Below are 23,403 nucleotides of genomic sequence, written 5' to 3'. Positions count from 1 at the left end.
GTTGTATATTTCCATATTTAATTCACCACCTTCACTAAAAATTGTGCTGAGTAGCTGATGTTTTACTTGTTCTATAGGTTCTCCATTTACGATGCATTTGATATGTTAAGTGTTTCTGCATATTTTCATTGTCTTTGTCTTGCTATTGATGATTTTCATACCAAATTTATTACAACAGTAATTCAATTATTCGAGGAATCTTGCAGACCTGTACTGGATTTATTTAAAAATATAACATCTGCATAAAGCGAAGGTCTGAGATTAACATCTCCAATTTTGATAGCAGGTTTAATACCACTTTTCTTCATAATGTGATCCATATAGATAACAAATAACAGAGGGGATAATGTCCTTGTCCGACATCAGATTTAATGTCAAACCATCTTCCTGTACTTCAGTTCTAACTGCTGACTTACAACTCAAATAAAGACTAAGTATTGCTTGATATAATGCCCCATCGATGCCATATAACTGTAGCGTTTTGAATAGCTTTTCTCTTGGAACTTTGTCATATGCCTTTTGCAGGTCTACAAAACTTAAATACAGATCTTTGTTGTATTCCCATGATTTCTGAACTATTTGTAGTAATGTGAAAATCTGATCTTGATAGCCTCTATTTGGCTTGAATCCAGCTTGTTCTTCACCAAGCTACCTTTCCACAATCCTTCTCAGCCGTTTCTCAAGTATACAGTAAACCATTGATTTAATGGATTTAACAGACAAAATTTCTGGTCCGTATGTCAAGTGAAAATTAACACTCTGTTAATTTTAAAATGCTTTTAACCAAGATTTGCATATAATTAAATTAACAGGTTATTTTTTTTGTTATTAATTCCTGTTATTTTTAACTAATTTTGGCGAAAGGCCATCATATGTTGGAAAAACACTGTAGTAATTTGGCCGACATAAATAAGTCACCACTCATAAAACATGTTTGGTGAATGATTAGGACATGATCACACCAGTTGCACTGCAATTGGTTCTTTTGTCGCGTGCCGTGACTTTCTGCGGCAGTTTTATTACACATATTTTCGTAATCTTGATACTGTTGAGCATAACGCAGCATTCCAAGCTTTAATAGAACAAGGCGTAGAAAAAGCATACATCCAACTCATAATCTACAAAGAAAGCACAACAAATATTACCCTTTTCAATCACTCGATTAAAATTAACTTAAGTAGAGGAGTACGTCAGGGTGATGTCTTATTACCTAATCTCCTCATATCTACTCTGGACAGCATCATCCGAAAAATTGACATGAAAGATGGAATAAACATTGATGGTGAAATATTAAATATCCTATTATTCGGCGATGATGTGGTATTAATATCTCACTCACCCAAACTCTTAGAATCAATGCTGAATAACATAAGCCAAAACTGCCAAAAAATTGGATTGGAAATACACCCTGACAAAATAAGATGGATGATAAACAAATACTGTAAAGATCATACAATCACTCTAGAATCTCACACCATCAAAAAAGTTGAAGAATACATCTACCTCGGCCAGTCCATAAAAATGAATAATGATATATCAAATGAAATAGCAAGGAGAAAAAGAGCTGCTTGGATAGCCTTCAACAAAATAAAATCAACAATCACCAACCAAAACATAGATATAGACATAAGAGTCCATCTTTTCAATAGTTACATCTTACCAGCATTAACTTATGGCAGTGAAACATGGAACACAACTTTAAAAGAAGAACAAAGCTTAATAACAACTCAACGTGCAATAGAAAGAAGAATATGCAATATAAACAAAATAGACCACGTAAGACACACAGAAATCAGGAAGAAGTCTGGACTCACAGATAAAATAAAAACAATCTACAACAGCAAAAGAAGATGGGCAGGACATCTCGCCAGAATGAGAGACAACAGATGGACAGTCAGAGTTACAAACTGGTATCCGAGAGATACCAAAAGGAAACCTGGAAGACCAGCCTTAAGGTGGGAAGACCCAATGATTAAGAAAGTTGGAAGAAAATAAAATGGAGAAGAAAGGCCCAAGACAGGAATAGCTGGACTCTTTACGACCTGCAGTCATGGAGAAATCCTGACTGAAACCACAGGTCCATCAAGGTAATTATTAAAAAACAGCAGAATTCAAAATTTCAAAAAAAAATTGATAGTTTTTTCAAAGCTAGCTTTGCATTTATTCGTCGATATGCAGTCTATGTTTAAATTGTAAGTTGGCAGTTAGAAATGAAGGAAATGCAGAAAGATTATTTGATGTAAAATTAGGTATAAATAATCATCATCATCAAATTCCTGCCATGTACCCTCAAAGCTTGTACAGGATATCACAGTACTACATGAAAAATTTACATCATTACTAAGTTCCTCAAAATCGAAGGTTAACTTCACAATAACTTATCTAAAATAGTGAAAATTGTGTTAAAAAGTGTATGTAAAATAATTTTTTTGTTATTACAATGCTAATATTGGTAAAATTGCAGTGTAATATTACAGATTTTTTTTAAAAAAAAATTTGCGATTTAACGGACTTTCGATTTAACGTACACCCCTTAGCCCCTATTAGTCTGTTAAATTGAGGGTTTACTGTACTTTCATAATGTGAGAATTACAGAGGGAAATACATCTGTAATTCTCACATTCAGTTTTATTTCCCTTTTTGTATATAGGTACTATGATAACTCTACTCCAATCATCTGGAATTCGTCCCTCTGTGCTGATCTTCTGAACTATGCAGTGCAGCCACTGCAAGACTTATCTCCATACTTGAGCATTTCTGGTCAAATATCATCTACTCCTGCTGCCTTTCCACATTTCTGACTTTTTTTACTTCAAGTGTGATTATATATTCCTGATTGCATGCCTGTTCAGTGCTTTTTTATAAGTGTGTTTTTACTGGCATTTAGCAATTTTTTTGAATAATTACTCCATACATCAAGGATATCTTTTTTCTCCAGTTTTCATTTCACTTTTATCACCTATAATTCCTTTTACTGCACTTTATCCTCCATTTCTGAGCTTTTTCAACAGCCTCCACCATATTTTGGCACCTTCTTGATATTTATTTTCTGTGTTCTTGCTAAAGTCTTCCCATGACTTTTGTTTAGCTAGTTTTACACATTGTTTAGTTTTCTTACATTTGTCTCTATATTCTCTGAAAGTACAAGCTTTTATTATTCACCAAGAGCTTTTGATGATGCTTTCTTCTTTTCCTTCTCTGCCTTTTTAACTTTCTGTGTCCAAGTGGCATGGAGTTCTGATTTTTCTTTCCTTGCAGACAACCTCACTATATGCCTTTCTGGCTGAATCAATCAATGTTTTCTTCAGGGCTTGCCACTGAATCTGCAAGGTTTGGTTCCTGTTCTCAAATTCTTTCATTTTTTCTTGAATAATGTTTGTGTATTTTAGTCCATAGTTCACATCTGAGAGCTGCTCAACTTTTTATTTACTTTAAAACTTTCTTGCATGTTCTTTTTTTCAATATGAAATTCAATTTTATTCTGCTCAATACTAAATGATGATCACTTCCTGCATATTTTTATGTTAGAACATTGTGTTAGTAATAACTAGTCCATGTCCTGGGCAGATAATGGCAAATACCAACAGGTATTTGCCATTATCATTAGCTTTACTCTTTTCTTGAAATTTTCCCAAAATATTTTTGTATGATTAACAATCATTTTCTACTTTGCTATTTAGATCCCAAGCAAGGACCAACTTTTCTTTTTTCATTGTGTCAGTTGCTTTCTCTAAAGCCTCAAAAAATTCTTCCACTTCTACCTTAGTAGAACCTTCTGTTTGACCATAGGCACAAATATGTCTCATTGTCCACTTCTCCATTCTGACATCACTCTACTTGAAATTGCCTGCCACTCAAGAAGTTTAGCCTTGTATTTAGTGTTGAATACTATGGTTACTCCTTTTTAATGATTGTTATTGCTTAGAAGGATCTCACCAGTTTTTATCTTTTTCATTTCAGTCACCCCTATTATGTTGATGTGGTACTAATCCAGTTCTTCATTCAGTTCCATTTCTTTGCCATTCCGGCTTATGTTGATAGTATCAATCTTTAACTTTAGTGATATTGAGTTGGGGTATGTTTCAGAATTTCCAGTAGCTGACTTTTCGCTGTTCGCTCTGGTTCCCTGGTGAAAACAATCGGGTCCTTGTGTAACCCGGCAGTTCCCCAGCTGACATGAAATTCTGTCATGTTGGACCATCATTTTATTTATGGATATCCATATCTTCAATTTTCATGCTACGTTTATCATCTTCGATTCATTTTATAGTGCTTTTTCCTTTTGATTTCTAAGGTTTTTTTTAATAGCATTCAGAACATTTTGCCACCTTCCTGATATTTAGCTTTTATATTCTTGCCGAAAAATGTTTCATATTTTATCCAATAATGTTTGTAAAGTTGAGTCTTCAGTTTATCTCTAAATGCTGCTCAACTTCAATTCTTTATAAAACCTTTTTACAGACTTTTTACTCTGTTCTTTTCAGTGTGGTACTTAATACTTAGTGATGGTCACTTCCAATTTGAAATCCCCTATACGATGTTGTTTCCTGAAGCAGCATATCACTATCAACAATAACATAATCAATGAGGCTTTTGTAGGATATCTGCTATTTTATAATATCAGATTATCTTAGATTATTTTGTTTTCATTGGCAGCTGATTTTGATTAACTAAATAAATAAAAAGGAATTTTAACTTTTCTGTTATTTGTTATGCATGTGTGTACCAAAAAAAGAAAAAAGCAGCATTATTTCTTGTAATTAGAAATGTTCATATACATGCGAAATCTTTGTATACTTAGTCTGTTGCAAACTGTTTGATTATTGCATATATTTTTAAAAAAGACTTGCCTCTAATTTAGTTTTTTATTTCTTTAACATAACCTTGAAAAAAAAAAATATTGAACTTTCCGATAATGTTATCATGCCATTGAAGAACTGCAGTCTTGTTTATAACAAGCAACTACCATGTTGCTTACCACATCAAGTAATAGTGCGCTTGCATGACGATTCTACTTCCGAAGAGGAAGTTGAATTAGTGAGAGAGAGAATAGTAGAACAGCTGTGGCATTCATTAGAACAGAGATGATGTTCTAAAAAAGTTGTAAGTTTATAGGAAAAATAGTTTACAGGAATTCTTAAGCCAAAAAGGTGAAAAGAGTGTTATGAAGAAAACAGTTATCCAAAAATTAATGGGTGAATTTCTTTTATATGAAGCTGAGTTGTGGCATAGATAAAAGTGATATATAGTTTCTTCTGAGACAATGGACAGTTCCTTTTGATATGCTATGCAGCAAATGTATTCTAGTTAAGTGCTGTAAACTCAAAAGAGATGCATTCATTTTCTGTTTAAGGATAAGGAAGAAATTTCCAGAAGAAAAAAGGGAACTTTAAAATTATCTTTATATTTCAATCAAATAGAAAAGGAACTGATATTGTGCAGAATATATGAAAGGAGAAATACTTTCTCCCTTAACACGTTCATTGCCAATCATGTGATATTGCGTGATGCGAGTTCTCACCAAACGGCCGATTACGCGTTATTGCGTGGACGTCGCTATCAAGTAAAAAAAATTTGGCCACCACATGAAATTCCAATTTTCAGCTTGGCAATGAACGTGTTAAGAAAAGTTGTTCACAAATTATTTTCTTGTTTTAGAAGAAAAACAGGTATAAGCTAAATAATTATATTTTAACGGCCATTATCGAGAGCATACGAAACTGTACTTAAGTTTGAAGTTAACCATTTATATATTCTCATCAAATCCTGTGATCTTGAAGAGAAGGCAAGGAGTTTTGCATGATGTTTATTCTTTAACTCTTGTTAAATTTGTGTGCCTTTTTCTCTTTAGGAGATTAGTTTGTTTATAATGCAAATTTGTATATAGTACTTACAGAACATAAACATTTTATACACAGTGCTAAGGCAATACCATAAATCTATGATAATATTAATTATTTATAAATAAAGATATTATTTTTAAATTTTCTTTGTCTCTCACTCAATCTCTTAACTTAATAGAAAATATCCTGAATCCAAATCTATATAAACCACCCAGGCAGATCAACTCTGGTATTCATTTTAGCAATGTAAAATAAACATAAATACAGGATATTAAACTCATATTTATGAATTTAGGGACACAAAACACACGTGTTGAAAAGATTATTTTACTGACATAATAATAAAATAATAACTTGACATTTCGACCCCTATATTGAGGTCATCTTCCGAAGGATACAAGTGTATAAGAACAAGCTACATGCTGTTGCACTCTATACAAGTAAATTACATCTATGTTGTTAACTAATCTTTTTTCTTAGCCTGCCCTCTAGTGAAAAAAAAAAAATTTAATAAATAAATAAAATAATAAACAAAAATAAAATAAAAACTACAATAAACTATGCTGAAGTCCTCACGTACTAGGATTCTTCTGGAATTATACAGTTTATATTGTTATATTACGATTATCTTCTGGATTTGTACAGTACAGGTTGCTATTGAATGTTCAGGGGAAAAAAAAAACACTTCAAGTCTTCTTGTATTGAGATTTTTCTTTGTGGTTGCTATCTATGAAGGTTGTAGATGGGTCCTCCACATTCTTGGAATTGTTAGACCATTATTTTTATTCAGATTCGGATCATGTTTGAGCATTTCACATGCTTCCTTGAATTTCCGCTCGAACCAGCTTTTGGTGCGGTGTAGGGACTTGGTACCTTTCCAGTCAATTCTGTGGTATGTTTGGAGTGCGTGGTCAGGAAGGCCAGTTTTTCCAAAATGGAGGTATTTTGTGTGACATTTGTGTTTATCCTTTCTGATTGGGATGGTTTGCCCTGTTTCCCCTATGTATGGTATGTTACATGTGCAATCTATTTTGTAAACCCCTGGGTGGGCTAAGTGTGGCAGGGGATCCTTGGAAGAACTGAGTAGGTGTCTTAATTTTGTCAGGGGTTTAAAGGTGGTTTTGATGTTGTATTTGTGTAGTGTTCTGTCTATTTTTTCTGAAATGCCTCTAACATGTGGTATAGCAATAGCATTCAAATTTTTTTTGTTATTAATGGTATCTTTGTGGAGAATCTTGTGAATGGTTTTTATACTGTATCCATTTTTTATAAAGGTATGTTTGATGGTCTCATATTCATGGTTAAGAGCTTGTTCATTTGAACAAATGGTTTGAGCTCTGTGTTTAAAGGTGCTTATGACCCGTAGTTATTGTGTTGGGTGGTGATAAGAAGTTTTGTGTATGTACTGGCCTGTGTGTGTAGGTTTGCGGTAAACTGAGAAGGAGAGACAGCCTGAAGGAAGACATGTGACAAGTGTGTCTAGGAACAGAAGAGAGTTGTTTTTTTCAATTTCAGTGGTGAATTGGATGCGTTTGTGCTGTTTGTTCAGGTGGCTAAGGAATGTATCTAGTGCTTGACGGCTGTGTGGCCAAATGGCAAAAATATCGTCGACGTATCTGAGCCAAATTTTGGGCTTTAGGCACGCCAATTCTAGAGCTCGTTGCTCAAAATCTCCCATACTCCAACAAAATTAAAAATATTACACTCAACGACCAAGATCTATTAGTCAGCTTTGACATAACTTCCCTTTTTACCAATGTCCCAATCAATGATACTATCCTACTCTTACAGATCATATTTCCACACGACATCACGGCCCTCTTTGCCCAAGTACTCCACTCCGGATATTTCGTGTGGCAAAACAATTTTTACCTTCAAAAAGAGGGTACTACCATGGGCTCATCACTCTCTCCCCCCAATAGCGAACTTTTATATGGAAGATTTTGAGCAACGAGCTCTAGAATCGGCGTGCCTAAAGCCCAAAATTTGGCTCAGATACGTCAACGATATTTTCACCATTTGGCCCCACGGCCGCCAAGCGCTAGATACATTCCTTAGCCACCTGAACAAACAACACAGACGCATCCAATTCACCATTGAAATTGAAAAAAAAAAACAACTCTCTTCCTTTCCTAGACACACTCGTCACACGTCTTTCTTCAGGCTGTCTCTCCTTCTCAGTTTACCGCAAACCTACACACACAGGCCAGCACATACACAAAACTTCTTATCACCACCCAACACAAAAACTACGGGTCATAAGCACCCTTAAACACAGAGCTCAAACCATTTGTTCAAATGAACAAGCTCTTAACCATGAATATGAGACCATCAAACATACCTTTATAAAAAATGGATACAGTATGAAAACCATTCACAAGATTCTCCACAAAGATACCATTAATAACAAAAAAAATTTGAATGCTATTGCTATACCATATGTTAGAGGCATTTCAGAAAAAATAGACAGAACACTACACAAATACATCAAAACCACCTTTAAACCCCTGACAAAATTAAGACACCTACTCAGTTCTTCCAAGGATCCCCTGCCACACTTAGCCCACCCAGGGGTTTACAAAATAGATTGCACATGTAACATACCATACATAGGGGAAACAGGGTGAACCATCCCAATCAGAAAGGATGAACACAAACGTCACAAATACCTCAGAATTGACTGGAAAGGTACAAAGTCCCTACACGGCACCAAAACCTGGTTCGAGCGGGAATTCAAGGAAACATGTGAAATGCTCAAACATGATCTGAATCTGAATAAAAATGATGGTCTAACAATTCCAAGAATGTGGAGGACCCATCTACAACCTTCATAGCAACCACAAAGAAAAATCTCAATACAAGAAGACTTGAAGTTTTTTTTTTTTTTTTTTTTTTTTTTTTTTTTTTTTTCCCTCCTGAACAATAGCAACCTGTACTGTACAAATCCAGAAGATAATCGTAATATAACAATATAAACTGTATAATTCCAGAAGAATCCTAGTATGTGAGGACTTTAGTAGAGGTTATTGTAGTTTTTATTTTATTTTTGTTTATTTTATTTATTTATTAATTTTTTTTTTTCACTAGAAGGCAGGCTAAGAAAAAAGATTAGTTAACAACGTAGATGTAATTTACTTGTATAGAGTGCAACAGCATGTAGCTTGTTCTTATACACTTGTATCCTTCTGAAGATGACCTCAATATAGGGGTCGAAATGTCAAGTTATTATTTTATTATTAGTCAGTAAAATAATCTTTTCAACACGTGTGTTTTGTGTCCCTAAATTCATAAATATGAGTTTAATATCCTGTATTTATGTTTATTTTACATTGCCAAAATGAAGACTTTTGGAATCTTTGATAAATAAAGAAGATAAAATTTTGCTTTCTCTAAATAAAATAACTCAAATTTTTAATTATAGAGCTGAGATGCTTCAATTTGAAATGCAGGATATTATTATTATTATTATTGTTCCGGGAAACTCCAAGGAGTCGACAGACTTATCGAGGGAGGCCCTAACATCATGTCTGGAACAACTATTCAATATTCACACAGTATCTATCATATCTTGCCTTGAACTCATTCATGGTCGTAGCACCCACAACAGACTCTGGAAGCTTATTCCACTCATTCACCAATCTCCAAGTAAAAAACCTAGCTCTAAAACCTTTGTCAACCACTCTCTTGCCCAGCTTCCATGCATGGCCCCTAGTCCTCCCACCACCAGTCATATTTTTAAAAATATCTTCTGGATCAATCTTATAAAAACCCTTCAGTAATTTGAATGTCTCAATCATATCACCCCTCCTTTGCCTATCGTCCAATTTCTGCAACCCACAAATCTTCAACCTATTCTCATAAGGTTCATTCCACAGACCTGCTATCATCTTGGTCACTCGTCTCTGGACCCTCTCCACTTCCTCCCCATCACGAAGAAACCCTGGTGCCCATAACTGGGCACAGAAGTCCAGATGGGATCTTATCAAGGCTTGATTGAGGCATGATCTACCCTTACTGAGGCATGATCTACCCTTACTGAGGCATGATCTACCCTTACTGAGGCATGATCTACCCTTCACAAAACCATGTTGTCCCCCATACAATATCCCATTTTCATCTATCCAATCCTGTATTCTTTTCTTGACTAATTTCTCTAAGACCTTGACAATGATTCCTGATATGATAATCGGTCGGTAATTTACAACAGCAGTCTTGGAACCACCTTTATGCAGTGGAACTATTTTCCCCTCCTTCCACCCGCTCAGGACTAACCCAGACCCGAGACTCAAATTAAACAAAATGGTCAAGGGTACTGACAATTCTTTAGCTGCTTCTCGTACTACACGAGCTGGTATACCATCCAATCCCACAGATGTATTGACATTGAGGTTATGCAATAGACTACTCACCTCCACTTCATTCACCACAATTCCTGTATAATCTACTGGTTTATTAGTTTCTGCAATGTCACCACCTGGATGATATATTCTTGCAAAGTGCTCACTCAGTAACTCAGCAATCTCAACTGATTCAGTTACCTCCCTACCATATTATGTATCCATCCATATTTATAACCAAACATAGAAAGAAAATTAAAAGTTTTGAAAATGTACTAGAGTTTGTAAGCACATAACCTTCTCATAAGCTTTCTTTCTAGCAAATTTTCAAAAGTAAGAAATTTTTTCTGTATTTCTTCTTTTTCATGTCATCCCCTTGGAGGTTGGCAACTATGTCATGGAACATTTTTCTTTCTTTTGCTGCTTTGGAACCTTTGGAATATTTTTCTTTTGTTTATTTCTACATTTTGCTATGAAATATTCATAAAGATCTATCTGTAATGTTGTCTATTATAGCATCTTATATAATACAAATATAAGTCTCTCAGCTATTACAGTTTAATATTTTATTATGCACCCACCAAGAGATCACTTATGATGAATTTAACTTTCTGACATAGGTTAGTTACACTGTTAAATGAGTTTTTGTCTTTATTTCTGCTTTTTAAGTTTTTTGAACTTGGCTGTTTTAAGTCTGGTGTTTCAGGCTAGTGAAACTTACATCATCAATCATCATCATCATCAAATTCCTGCCATGTACCCTCAAGGGTTGTACAGGATATGATAGCACTACATGAAAACAATTACATCATTACTAATTTCTTATCTACAATTTTCCTCCAAATCAGTCTGTTACTTGTCAAGACTCCAACATTATCAGATCTTATATTACTATCATCTAAGGCACATTGTACCTTATCAATCCACATTAGCAAAACAAGTGTTCTCTGCCAACCTGGCAGAGAACACTTGTTTTGCTAATCTTTCTTCACCCATTCTGTTTAAGTGACCATACCACCTGAGATTAGCTCTGCTAACGCATTCCTGAATGCGGACAATGTCAAGTTCTTTCTTAATATCCTCGTTTTTAATATGATATTGCCATTGATGCCATCTGTTCATGCCTATAATCTTTCTCAGGACTCTCATATCTGTGGTCTCTAGTCTTTGGTCAACTGTTTTACTTCTGACCCAGCTCTCAGATCCATAAGTTAAAACTGGTTTGAACACTGTCTTGTATACAGCTAATTTAGTGTTCCGACTAATTTCTCTCTTATTCCAAATGAATTTATTCAATTGACTTTCTACCATACCAGATTTGCTGATTCTGTTGTCTATTTCTATATTTAATTTACCATCTTCAGTAAAAATCGTGCCTAAGTAGCTGAAATGTTTCACTTGTTCCACAGGTTCTCCATTCACAACACAGTTGACATTTTCAATGATTGTGCCTATTTTCATTGTCTTTGTCTTTTTATTGCTGACCTTCATATCATATCTATTACAACAGCTATTCAATTTAGTCAGAGAATCTTGCAGACTTGTAGCTGATTTATTTAGAAGTATAACATCATCCGCATAAAGCAAAGAGCTGACATTAACATCTCCAATTTTGATATCATGTTTAATACCACTTTCCTTCATAATGTGATCCATATAGATAATGAATAACAGAGGGGATAATGTACATCCTTGGTTCACACCAGATTTAACATTAAACCATCTTCCTGTACTTCCTTCAATTCTAACTGCTGACTTGCAACTCAAATAAAGACTAAGTATTGCTTGATATAATGCCCCATTGACACATAACTGTAGCGTATTGAATAGCTTCTCTCTTGGCACCTTGTCATATGCCTTTTCTAAATCGACAAAACTTAAATACAGATCTCTGTTATATTCCCATGTTTTCTCGACTATTTGTCGTAAAGTGAAGATCTGATTCTGACAGCCTCTATTTGGCCTGAATCCAGCTTGCTCTTCACCAAGCTTTTCTTCCACAATTCTTCTCAACCACTTCTCAAGTATAATTGCATAGATCTTACCAGGAACACTCAGTAGGGAAATACCTCTGTAATTCTCACATTCAGTTTTATTTCCCTTTTTATATATGGGTACTATGAGAGCTCTACTCCAATCATTGGGAATTCGTCCCTCTGTCCAGGCTTTCTGAACTATGCAGTGCAGCCACTGTAAGATTCTTATACCACCATACTTCAGCATTTCTGGTCGAATATCATCTACTCCTGCTGCCTTTCCACATTTCAAGCTTTTGATGGCTTTTTCTACTTCAAGTATTGATATGTATTCCTGACTGCATGCCTGGTCAGTGTTTTTTACCACTGTGCTGTCATCACTTCAAGGATATCTTTTTCTCCTGTTTTCATGTCACCTTTATCATCTCTAACTCCTTTTACAGCACTCTTTCCTCCATTCCTAAGCTTCTTCAACAACCTCCAGAATATTTTGCCACCTTCTTGATATTTATATTCTATATTCTTGCCAAAGTCCTCCCACGACTTTTGTTTAGCTAGTTTTACATAGTGTGTAGCATTCTTGCATTTGTGTCTATATTCTCTAAGAGCACAAGCTGACTTATTTGACAGGAACTTTTGATATGCTTTCTTCTTTTCCTTCACTGCCTCTTTAACTTCCTGTGTCCACCAGGGAGTTCTGATTTTTTTATCCTTGCAGACAACCTCACCACTTGCCTCTCTGGCAGAATCAGTCAGTGTTTTCTTCAGAGTTTGCCACTGAATCTCCAAGGTTTGATTCCTATTCTCAAACTCTTTCGTTTTTTTTTTCAATAATCTTTCTGTATTTTAGTCTACAGTTCACATCTGAGAGCTGCTCAACTTTTATTCGCTTTAAAACTTGCTTAGATGTTATTCTTTTCAATATGAAATTCAATTTTATCCTACTCAAGACTAAATAGTGATCACTTCCAATTTCAAATCCTCTGTACACTCTGGTGTCCTGCACCAGAGAGAAAACGTCACTATCAACAATAACATAGTCAATGAGACTTTTCTTATTCCTAGCCTCTTCTCTCCATGTGAATTTGTGCACATTTTTATGTTGGAACATGGTGTTAGTAATAACCAGTCCATTTCCTGAGCAGAAATCCAACAGATATTGCCATTATTATTAGCTTTACTCTTTTCTCCAAATTTTCCCAAAATATTTTTGTATGTCTTACAATCATTTCCTACTCTGCAATTTAGATTTCCAACAAGGACCAAGTTTTCCTTTTTCATTGTGTCAGTTGCTTTTTCTAAAGCCTCAAAAAAGTTCTCCACTTCTACCTTAGTAGAACCTTCTGTGGGACCATAGGTACAAATAAGTCTGATTTTCCAGTTCCCCATTCTCATATTTGCCCACATTACTCTACTTAAGACTGGCTGCCATTCAAGAAGATTAGCCTCGTATTTTGTGTTGAATACTATGGCTACTCCTTCTTTTCCTTGATTATCATTGTCTAAATATAACATTTTGTATTTATTGCTCAGAAAGATCTCACCAGTTTTGGTCTTTTTTGTTTTAGTCACCCTATTATGTCGATCTGGTACTTATCTAATTGCTCAGCTAGCTCCATTTCTTTGCCATTCAGGCTTCTTACGTTGATAGTACCGATCTTTAATTCTGGTGATGTTGATTTGGGGTTTGTTTTCAGAATTGTTCCAGTAGCTGCCTTTTTGCTGTTCGCTGGCGAAAACAACGGGGGGTCTTGTTTAACCAGGCGACGCCCCAGCAGGCATGAAATTTTGTCATGTTGTACCATCATTTTTTATTTTGGTTTAACCAATAAGAATACAATTTGGTCGGCTAAATCCCAAATTGTCAGCCCATCCTTGTTCGTTCAGTATCCAAGTAGATACCCAACAGGGTGCACCACGAGAAGGTGAGGATTGGACATTAGGTCAGAAGCCCTGGTCAGTTCTCCGCATTCCTTTAAAGGCTATGTGGAGGTCTCCTCTCAGTTATACAGCTTTGTATTGCAGAAAAAGTTTACTCGTTCACCATGAAAAACCCTTTTATTTTATTTTGATGCATGTTATAGGCATTTTTCTGCTTTGGCCAGCTAAATAGCTGAAAAACTAGTCAAATTGGATGAATACCGAACCAAAATCAAATGTTTGCTCATTCATGTTTTGATACTTTACTGTTCAGATAACCATAGGTGTGATTTTGGAAGAATTTTAAAAATAAAACTTGTTATTCGCAAATTTCAAACAAATTTGAAATTTTCAATCTCCATTGATAGTGAAGAAATTAACATTTGTAGTTATATAAAAATAAATCTACCTCCCCTTTTGTCCATGATAGTTGAAGAATGCAGTCATGTCAGTCACTTCCTATAAAACAGCAAACTGTTCAGAAAAATGTGCAGTTAATAAACTTAATTGTTACAATTTGTGTGTTTAATTATCCACACTTTAAAATAACCACAGGTTAAGTTTGTACCACAGGTATCATTTAAGTATTTCTGATATATTTCCAATATATTTATCTACTCTGAAAATAATTCTTATTTTCCCCAAACTGTTATTAAACTTTTTGTTTAATAACAGTTTATATTCATATAAACTGTTATTAAACATATTATTCATATATATTTATATATTATATTCAGTTATCTTTATCTTTAAAAATAAGATGAAAGAAATTGTAATACCAAAAAAAAAAAAAACGGTGTTCAATTAAATAACTACAAACATCATTATTTACATTAAGGAAAACTATGATACACTTCTGCTCTCACCTACTTGAAATTTAAATCCAGTAATTAAAAAAATTTCAACAACAAAGGGAACAAATTTTGTTTCCTTTGTTGTTGAAATTTCTTTTCCTTTTCTCATTCCACTCTAGTATTAAACAACTATTGCATTTTAATACAGTCTGTTATAATAAGGAATCTTTTCATTCTGACTATGAAGTTAATGCTCTTTACAAATAAACTCATCCTACCTCTGTACCTTGAGTAGAAATAATTTTCACAAAAATTACTTTACTTTACAAAGTTTAACATGAAGACAGAGTAAACTGCTTGCCTTACAGCTCTCTAAACTTAATCTTCATTACACAAGTTTAGTTTATCTGAATCACATGGTTTCTTCTTATCTTCAGTTTTCCAATGCTCACTTAAGAATTCTGTTTAGAAGAAAGACATTTCTGTTTGAGATGAAATATTTTGTCTTCATTCCATCCACCAGGAACAAATGCAGGGTTAAATAAACAAACAGTGGACACCTCATGCTGGAATTTGCTTTCTTTGAGCTACTGTATACTCTACATTACAACAAAAACAATATTTAAAGCTTTTATTTTCTGGTGGTCATACACCAACTGAAAGAAATCACTACTTTCAGATAAATCCATGAGTCTCTGAATACTCTTCTTATAACCTGTTTTTCTCTTTAAATGTATCTGTAACCACATGTTACCCAGCCATGTTTTTTCACACTCTCAATCTGCACATGCACGAACCAGCTTCAAAATGCTGGTATTGGTGTTAAGTAGTGTAATACTTGAATTATATATATCTTCAAGTTCATATGTTGTCTTCCATTGTCATTATGAAATATCACCAAAGTTATCACTATACTTTACAACATATGCTTAAGTTAAAATTCGTTTTAAAAACGTTTTACAAAATGAATTATATAACATTAATTCTTTATTCCCTTTGTGGAGACAAAGACAAGTGAATTCAGTTATAAAGCTAAATTATATTTCACAACCGAATATTAAAAGAAACTATTACATTACTGTAAAGAGAGGAGATGAAAAAAATATTAAGTTTAAATAGCCCCATTTCTTTCAAATTCTTTTATTAACACTGGTTAATACATAAGTCGCTTAATAATAATAATAAATGTGTATCTGAATGAAACTAAACTCATCAGATATGCCACCTAATACTTGCCTCATGCATTGCCTTAGGAAACTCTTAAAGCCTTAGTTGGTCTGGCTTTAAATCTAAAAACCCAATCAAACATCAACTAAGTTTACTGCCTTCTTCGACATTTGCACATAGGATTGCTTCCTTTACAGATGATATTCTGATAAATTTTCTTTTCTATGCGGCAAGTCCAGATGTGTGTAATACAGTTCTTTGGATTTTTATTCTTGATCAAATAAGGATATACATTGCTTGGAAAGAAATCAATATACACCATAGTGTGAGAAACAAACTGCCATGGCACCCACCTTAATAAGATGTAGGACTTCCTTTCACTGCACTGACTGTAGCAATCTTATGGAGCATACTTTCCATGAATGTATGATAGCTATCAATGAGAATTCGGACCTTTCCTGTAAGCATGTGATGCAATCCTGGACTGTTTTGGGGCAGACGTCCCACACATTTCTTGAAGCCTCCACAGATGTTCAATAGGGTTGAGATCAGGGCTCTGTGGAGCCTATAAGTGTGGTTTTGGATGTTCAGTCCAAAAATCACAATTATAGCAGCAGCCTTATGACACGGTGCATTGTCTTGCTGAAAGAGACAATGGCCAGTTCTGTACAAACACCACAAAGTTTGGAAGCATTGCATTGCTCAGAATGTTCAGATATCTCTTGAAGTTCAATGTTTGTGGCACCACAGAGGTCCGAGGCAGGAAAAACAGGAACATACCACCACACTTCCACCTCTGAATTTCATAGCTGGAGTTACGTGCTCTGGTAAAGGATGTTTACGAGGTATCTGCACACCCATCCATCTGCTCAATAGAGGGTGTAGTGTGATTTGTCACTCCATAACACAGCTTTCTAAGAGCTTCCACGTCCCACTGTACACACTCTTTGCTCCACTGACAGTGCTTTATGATGGTTCGGGTAATGTGGGGCTTGCATATTGTAGTCCTACCATGGAAACCCATGTTGAGTGCCTCGGTTCTGAATGTTTTGGTGCAGATTCATATTTCAGTCGATGCCTGGAACTTCAAATTCTGCGTGTTGGCTGATGAATGGATGTTTTTACTATACATTCAGTGAGTGTGGTGGGTCATCCACTGTGGGTAGCACTTGCAGTTGACTCACTGGGCTTCTCAGTATGGTATCACTGATTGCCGGTCTGGGATGGCCCAATTTGTCCACAATTTGCTGAACAGATAAGCCTGGAACATGGTATCTTATCACAATGCCTTTTTCAAATTCTGTCAGTTCCTTTCTCACAGCCATATCACCTGGACACTGTTGCATTGACTTGGGGGCACTGTATTCCTCCAATTTATACCAGATACAAACACATGACCCATTACATGGTATGATATACCTTGCCCATAGGGGTGTCTGTTGACTTCTAAGTAGTGTGTGTTTGTTTACACACACAACTAATGCCTCTCTTCACACATCAAATTAATTAAAATGAAAGTGCAAGAAAGTGTTTGTAAGTGTTCTTATAAAATGAAATTCCAAATGCTTCTTGATTTTCCCATATCATTTTTATTAAAAAAAAATAAATAAAATTTTTAAAAAAATTAGCTAACTCCTTTTTATTTCCATATAGGGAGTAGGCGTGGCTGTTTTAGCCCTATCTAACTTTTGGAGACTGAGTGGGCAGTTCAATCTTTACTGGTATCTAATCAGATATAGCTGGTCCAAGGTTAACACTAATTAAGTGGCAAACAGTGAAGAGAGACAGCTGAAAAAGTGCTGCCATCTCACTGTCCCTAACACAATATATTTAATATCTGAAATAGTGTGAGTTCTATGATTGATTTTCTTGAGTTTCCGGGAGAAAAAACCCTTTTGCCCATGCCAGAGATCGACTAACTCGGGAACCGGTTGAAAAAAGGTTTAGAAAAATTTCCTCTGGTCACTGACTAGATTCAAAACCAAGAAGTCTTCCTTCATGCAGTCAAGTGCCGTGGTGTGCAAATGCCACATCCACTGAGCTACACAGGCTCTTCCTTTTTATATTGTTGATATTTGATAGTATTAAAAATTTTCTGATTATTGAACTTATTAAAACATTTTAATTGTTCTCTCTTTGCAGCATTATCAGAAAGATGCAGATGGCTTGTGTACTCGTCTGCGGCAGTCAGTTCCTAAGAAAGGTGGGTTAGAATTTTCTATAGATTCTCAAGCATTTGAAGAAGCTGGCTGGGCAATAAAAATGCAAGACTTAAAGTTGGGTGAAGTGCTGGGAAAGGGGGAATTTGGAGGTAAGATCACATAGTTTCATTTTAACACAATTTTTATTTTCAAGAGAGAGAGATAGTGTTTTTTGTAATCAAGCGATTAAACTCTTTACTTCAGTAATATTGTTTTTTCTGAGTTGTTAATTGCCAGAACTGTTCAAAGTTGTTTAACCATGGAGACGTATAGTAAGGGCAGGAATGAGAGAACTAAGTGAAACAAAAGGTAAATTTAAATATTTCAGATTCCTGCTGGTAGAACCCTAGGGACCAGAGAAGGTTTTTTATGGTGAACATTTTTGTGGTGAACACTGTTTTGAACATTACCTCTCCCACCTCCCCAAGCACATTAAGTGGTTAATCAATTTACTTCCCTCATACACTGAACATTATTAGTAAGGGGTGTACTGAAATATTTTAAATTGAGAGTCTTAATGCCCATCATCAGGTTTCTGTCTAGTCAGGAAGCTGATTTGTTCATAACACCGAATGGACAAATTCCTGTCCTTAATTTGTCCATTCGGTGTTATGAACAAATCAGCTTCCTGACTAGACAGAAACCTGATGATGGGCATTAAGACTCTCTCCAATTTAAAATTTAAAATATTTCAGTACTGCCCACTACTAATAATGTTCAGTGTATGAGGGAAGTAAATTGAGTAACCACTTAATGTGCTTGGGGAGGTGGGAGAGGTAATGTTCAAAACAGTGTTCACCATAAAATGTTTACCCTCTGTGTTGTATCATAAGTGTGTAAATTCCTGCTGTTCATTTCATTTACTATTCTCAGCTGCAGATTGTTGTCTATGCTAAAAAATATTGGATATTTATTACTCCCCCTTTTTTTTCCATGTAAAAGTGTGCTAGTCAAAATTATTGAATGCAAGTTTACCTTGACTTATTCTCTTCTAAACGTTTTCCCCTCTTGTGTTGCTGTTGCTAAAAAAAAATTTGTTTTCAACCATCTTACATTTGATTCATGATATAAATTCGATTTAACATCTGTCAGTGAATGTAGAAAACAAGCAAAAATTTTGATTGTGAAGTGTTCTGAAACATAAGTTACATCATCATCAAATTCCTGACATTTACCCTCAAGGGGTGTACAGGATATGATAGTACTACATGAAAAATTTACATCATTACTAACTTTTTACCTACAATTTTCCTCCAAATCAATCCATTACCTGTCAAGGCTTCAACATTGTCAGATCTTATATGTCTATCTTCTAAAGCACTTTTTACTATATCCATCCACCTATATCTTGGTCTTCCTCTTGGTCTTTTTTTTTCCTGCCAACCTGGCAGAGAACACTTGTTTTGCTAATCTTTCCTCTCCCATTCTGTTTAAGTGACCATACCACCTGAGATTAGCTCTGCTAACATATTCCTGGATGCTAACAATGTCAAGTTCTTTCATAATATCCTCCTTTTTAATGTGATATTTAATGATATTTAATAAAAATATTTAATAGTATTTTTGTTATAGCCATTATTTATAAATGTGTTGCTAATAATCTTTAATTCTTGTTCAAGAGCTTGTTGATTAGAGCAAATTGTTATCGCTCTGTTTTTAAAGTGTCAGTGACTCCAAATTTTTGTGATGGGTGGTGATATGAGTGATATAAATTGTATGCATTCATGTTGTTTGTTCAGGTGGCTGATTAATGTGTTGAAAGTTTGTCGACCGTGTGGCCAGATAATGAAAACAGATAAAAGGAATCAAGAGCACTTTGCTCAAAAGCTTCCATATAAAAGTTAGCAATTGAGGTGGGGATAGTGGTGAGCCCATGGCCGTACCTTCTTTTTGTAGGTAAAAGTTATTTTGCCACACGAAGTAACCGGAACGTAGTACATGGACAAAGAGGGCCATAATGTCGGGCAAAAATTTGTTTGGTAGGAGAAGAATTGTGTCACTGATTGGGACATTTGTGAAAAAGGCAAAAATGTCAAAACTGACTAATAAATCATTTTTGTCGAGTGTTATGTTTTTAATTTTGTTCATAAAGTGTTGTGTGTTCTTTGCCAGTATGTCGGTTTACTGCAGACCACCGACACATACTGGCCAATATATACATGCTACCTCATATCACCAACCATCGCAAAAATTTGGAGTAATTAACACCCTTAAAAACAGTGCTATAACAATTTGCTCTACTCAACAAGCTCTTAAACAAGAATTAAAGATTATTAGCAACACATTTATAAATAATGGCTATAACAAAAATACTATTAATAATTAAGGGGATACAAATCCCTTGTTGTTCAATCCGTTTGGCTTTCAATTTATGTTATAAAAAATATATTAATAAAGTTCTTCATAAAACTTCATCAAAAAAGAATATAGATTATAGTAAAACCATAGCCATCCCATACATTAAAGGGTTATCAGAAAAAATCAATAGAATCCGACACCATTATAATTTCAATGCCACTTTTAAACCACCTATAAAATTAAAAAAACATATTCAACTCCTCTAAGGATCCTCTCCTTTCATTGGCACATCCTGGAGTTTATTGCATCTACTGCACCTGTAACTTACCTTATATTGGTGAAACTGGACATACAATCCCTATATGTAAAAAAAAAAAAAAAAAAAAAAAAAAAAAAAAAAAAAAAAAAAAAGCACGCATTAAATATAACAATTTTGGTGAAGCAGGCCTCTCAGATCACGCTCTCAACCAAATTGATTGGAAAAGTACCTGCTCTTTACATCATACAAAAACCTGGTATGAAAGAAAATTTAAAGAAGCCTGTGAAATTCTGATTAACCACCCTAATCTCAACAATAATGGTGGCATAAAAATTCCAAGAATTTGGAAGTCACATATTCAATCTACTTAGTATCTAGCATACTTTAGGACTTTAAGTAATTTTCAGCTTTTTATTGGAAACTATTCCATACCAGTTGGTTGAAATTTATATGTATAATCACAGTTTTTTATTTTTTTATATATATAAACATGTTGCTCTCCAGCCCAATTTAATTTTGTAACCCAATAGATAATAATAGGACTCTAGCTTTGACGTAGTAAAGGTTTTTTTTTTTTTTTTTTTTTTACATCTTAGTATCTACTACTACTTTTACATCTACTTAGTATCGAATACTTTAGGACTTTAAGCAATTTTCAGCTTTTATTGGAAACTATTCTATACCAATTGGTTGAAATTTATATGTATAATCACAGTTTTTTTGTTTTTTTATATATATAAACATGTTACTCTCCAGTCCAATTTAATTTTGTAACCCAATAGATAATAATAGGACTCTAGCTTTGATGTAGTAAAATTATTTTTTTTTTTTCTCACCAGAGGTCAAGCCAATAATTGTTGTAACGGCTGGTCAGTAACTTCAGCAAACCATGTAGATTTTAGTGCAGCTTGTTTCTCTGTATATATGTGTATGCTCCAGAAGATGACCTTGATATGAAGATCGAAACGTCGAGTGTTCATTTTGGTTTATATTAAACTAAAGTTTTGCTCTAACACGGTAGTTGTCTCCATAATTTTCCATAATGTATTCTGATCACCATGTAAGCATGAAAGAAAGGGTTTGAAAATAAGATTTAAACCATTTGACTAGTTAGCTATGTATAAAATACTAATCTACAGAAAAAGTTTTATTTTTTTACCCACCCGGTTAGAAAAATAAAATTCTTATGCCAAGCATAATAAGTTAGCAAACATTGTACCAAAAGAAAATATATTAAGTTCCTGGGTAGTACATGTACTCACAGAGACTATAGACAAAAGTGTAAGAACACCAGATTATGTAAACAAAAGTTCATGGAAGATTTTGGAAATAGTTTTTTCATTTTCCTGTTTATGTAATAGGTTCAGTGACCTGTTGTGCCAAAATAGAACAGTAATGGTGCATATGAAAAAGGGAATCCAAGATTATAAAGGTGATAAAAACTGAAAATTAAACCAAGAAATTATATTCTTGGTTTAATCCTTTATCCAAGCTTAAGCTAACAAAGTTTGCATGTGAAGTAACTTCATGACTCTGCAACTTGTATATAGATGCTAATGACTTCACATCACTTGCCTTAGTATCCCATAATGCAAAGCACATAACCTTATGGACATGTATAATGCTATGCATTATAGGAAGGATCACTACCCAGAAAAAAAAAGTTTAAAAAAAAAAAAAAAAAACTTCTACCTTTATTGAGGTAAAAAAGTAAAGGGGTACTAATCTTAGGCCTAGAGTAGTGAGTATAGGGGAAGGGGGATGCAAGAGAGCCTGGTAGTTTTTGGAGAAAGAAAAGATAGATAGTATGAGAGAGAGAAAAGGCCTCAGCTCTTTTATATCATCATATAGCCAAAGGTTATCGGTTTTCCTTTTTAACCAATCTCATATAGATGAATGGCCAAAAGACCAATTGAAATTAAAGTGCAAAGGTTACTGATACCCAGGTGGTTAGCCTTATCTGTGTTAACTGCCTTGAGTTGGTCTTCTCTGCCTGGGATTGTTCTCCAGTTATCCTTGCGATTGACTATAAGACCATCTTGAATTAAGAGGATGGAACCATTTAAAAAAAAAACTTCTCATAGCAAAAATAGACAGAATTTTATCTCCTCCTGGTAATATTGCATAATGTGGGTGGTCTACACCAGCGCTTCCCAAACTGTGGGCTGCGGCCCGTGAAATAATGAAAACAAATTTAAAATGTTTTAAGACTAAGTAGATTTTTTTTATTTTAAAAGAAATGTATTTAACTTTTATTTATTATTTCTTTTTCGTTATTTTTTATATTTTAATGGAAAAATTCACACATTCGTGTTGGTTCACAAGCTTTGCTTCCTGCGTATTTCGGCGCTTAATGAATATTAGTAAATATTGCTTATTCATATGTTTCATTTCAAAGCAGTGGTTAATTGTATTTACTTCGAATGCTCTCCAGGGAACCTCCAAATCTTCCCATCCCTTTCATCACGCGTTCGTAATCAGGGACTGTTGATATTGACTTTATATACATATCAAAACTCGTTTTATATTATCACTGTCATCCGAGCTAGTTTACTGTTACCAATAAAAGTTTCGCATATACTTCACACATGAAAAAAAGCTTAAACAA

General features: G+C 34.5%; 1 protein-coding gene across 2 annotated transcripts in view; it reads left to right on the top strand.

The window, feature by feature from the left end:
• Positions 1–23,403, top strand: part of LOC150099683 (tyrosine-protein kinase CSK-like) — a 262,985-nt gene that overhangs the window by 104,802 nt on the left and 134,780 nt on the right. For both annotated transcript variants that reach the window (XM_090404533.1, XM_090404534.1), the window contains exon 6: positions 18,180–18,348. In XM_090404533.1, coding sequence (XP_090260659.1) covers positions 18,180–18,348 — 169 coding nt within the window. The remainder of the gene's footprint in view (positions 1–18,179; positions 18,349–23,403) is intronic.

Source organism: Typopeltis vanoorti, chromosome 14 (assembly GCF_054136105.1).
Source record: "Typopeltis vanoorti isolate ZY-2024b chromosome 14, IOZ_Tvanoo_1.0, whole genome shotgun sequence".
NCBI lineage: Eukaryota > Metazoa > Arthropoda > Arachnida > Uropygi > Thelyphonidae > Typopeltis > Typopeltis vanoorti.
The sequence above is the reverse complement of the archived record's forward strand: the minus strand, read 5'-3'. Positions and strand labels throughout refer to the sequence as shown.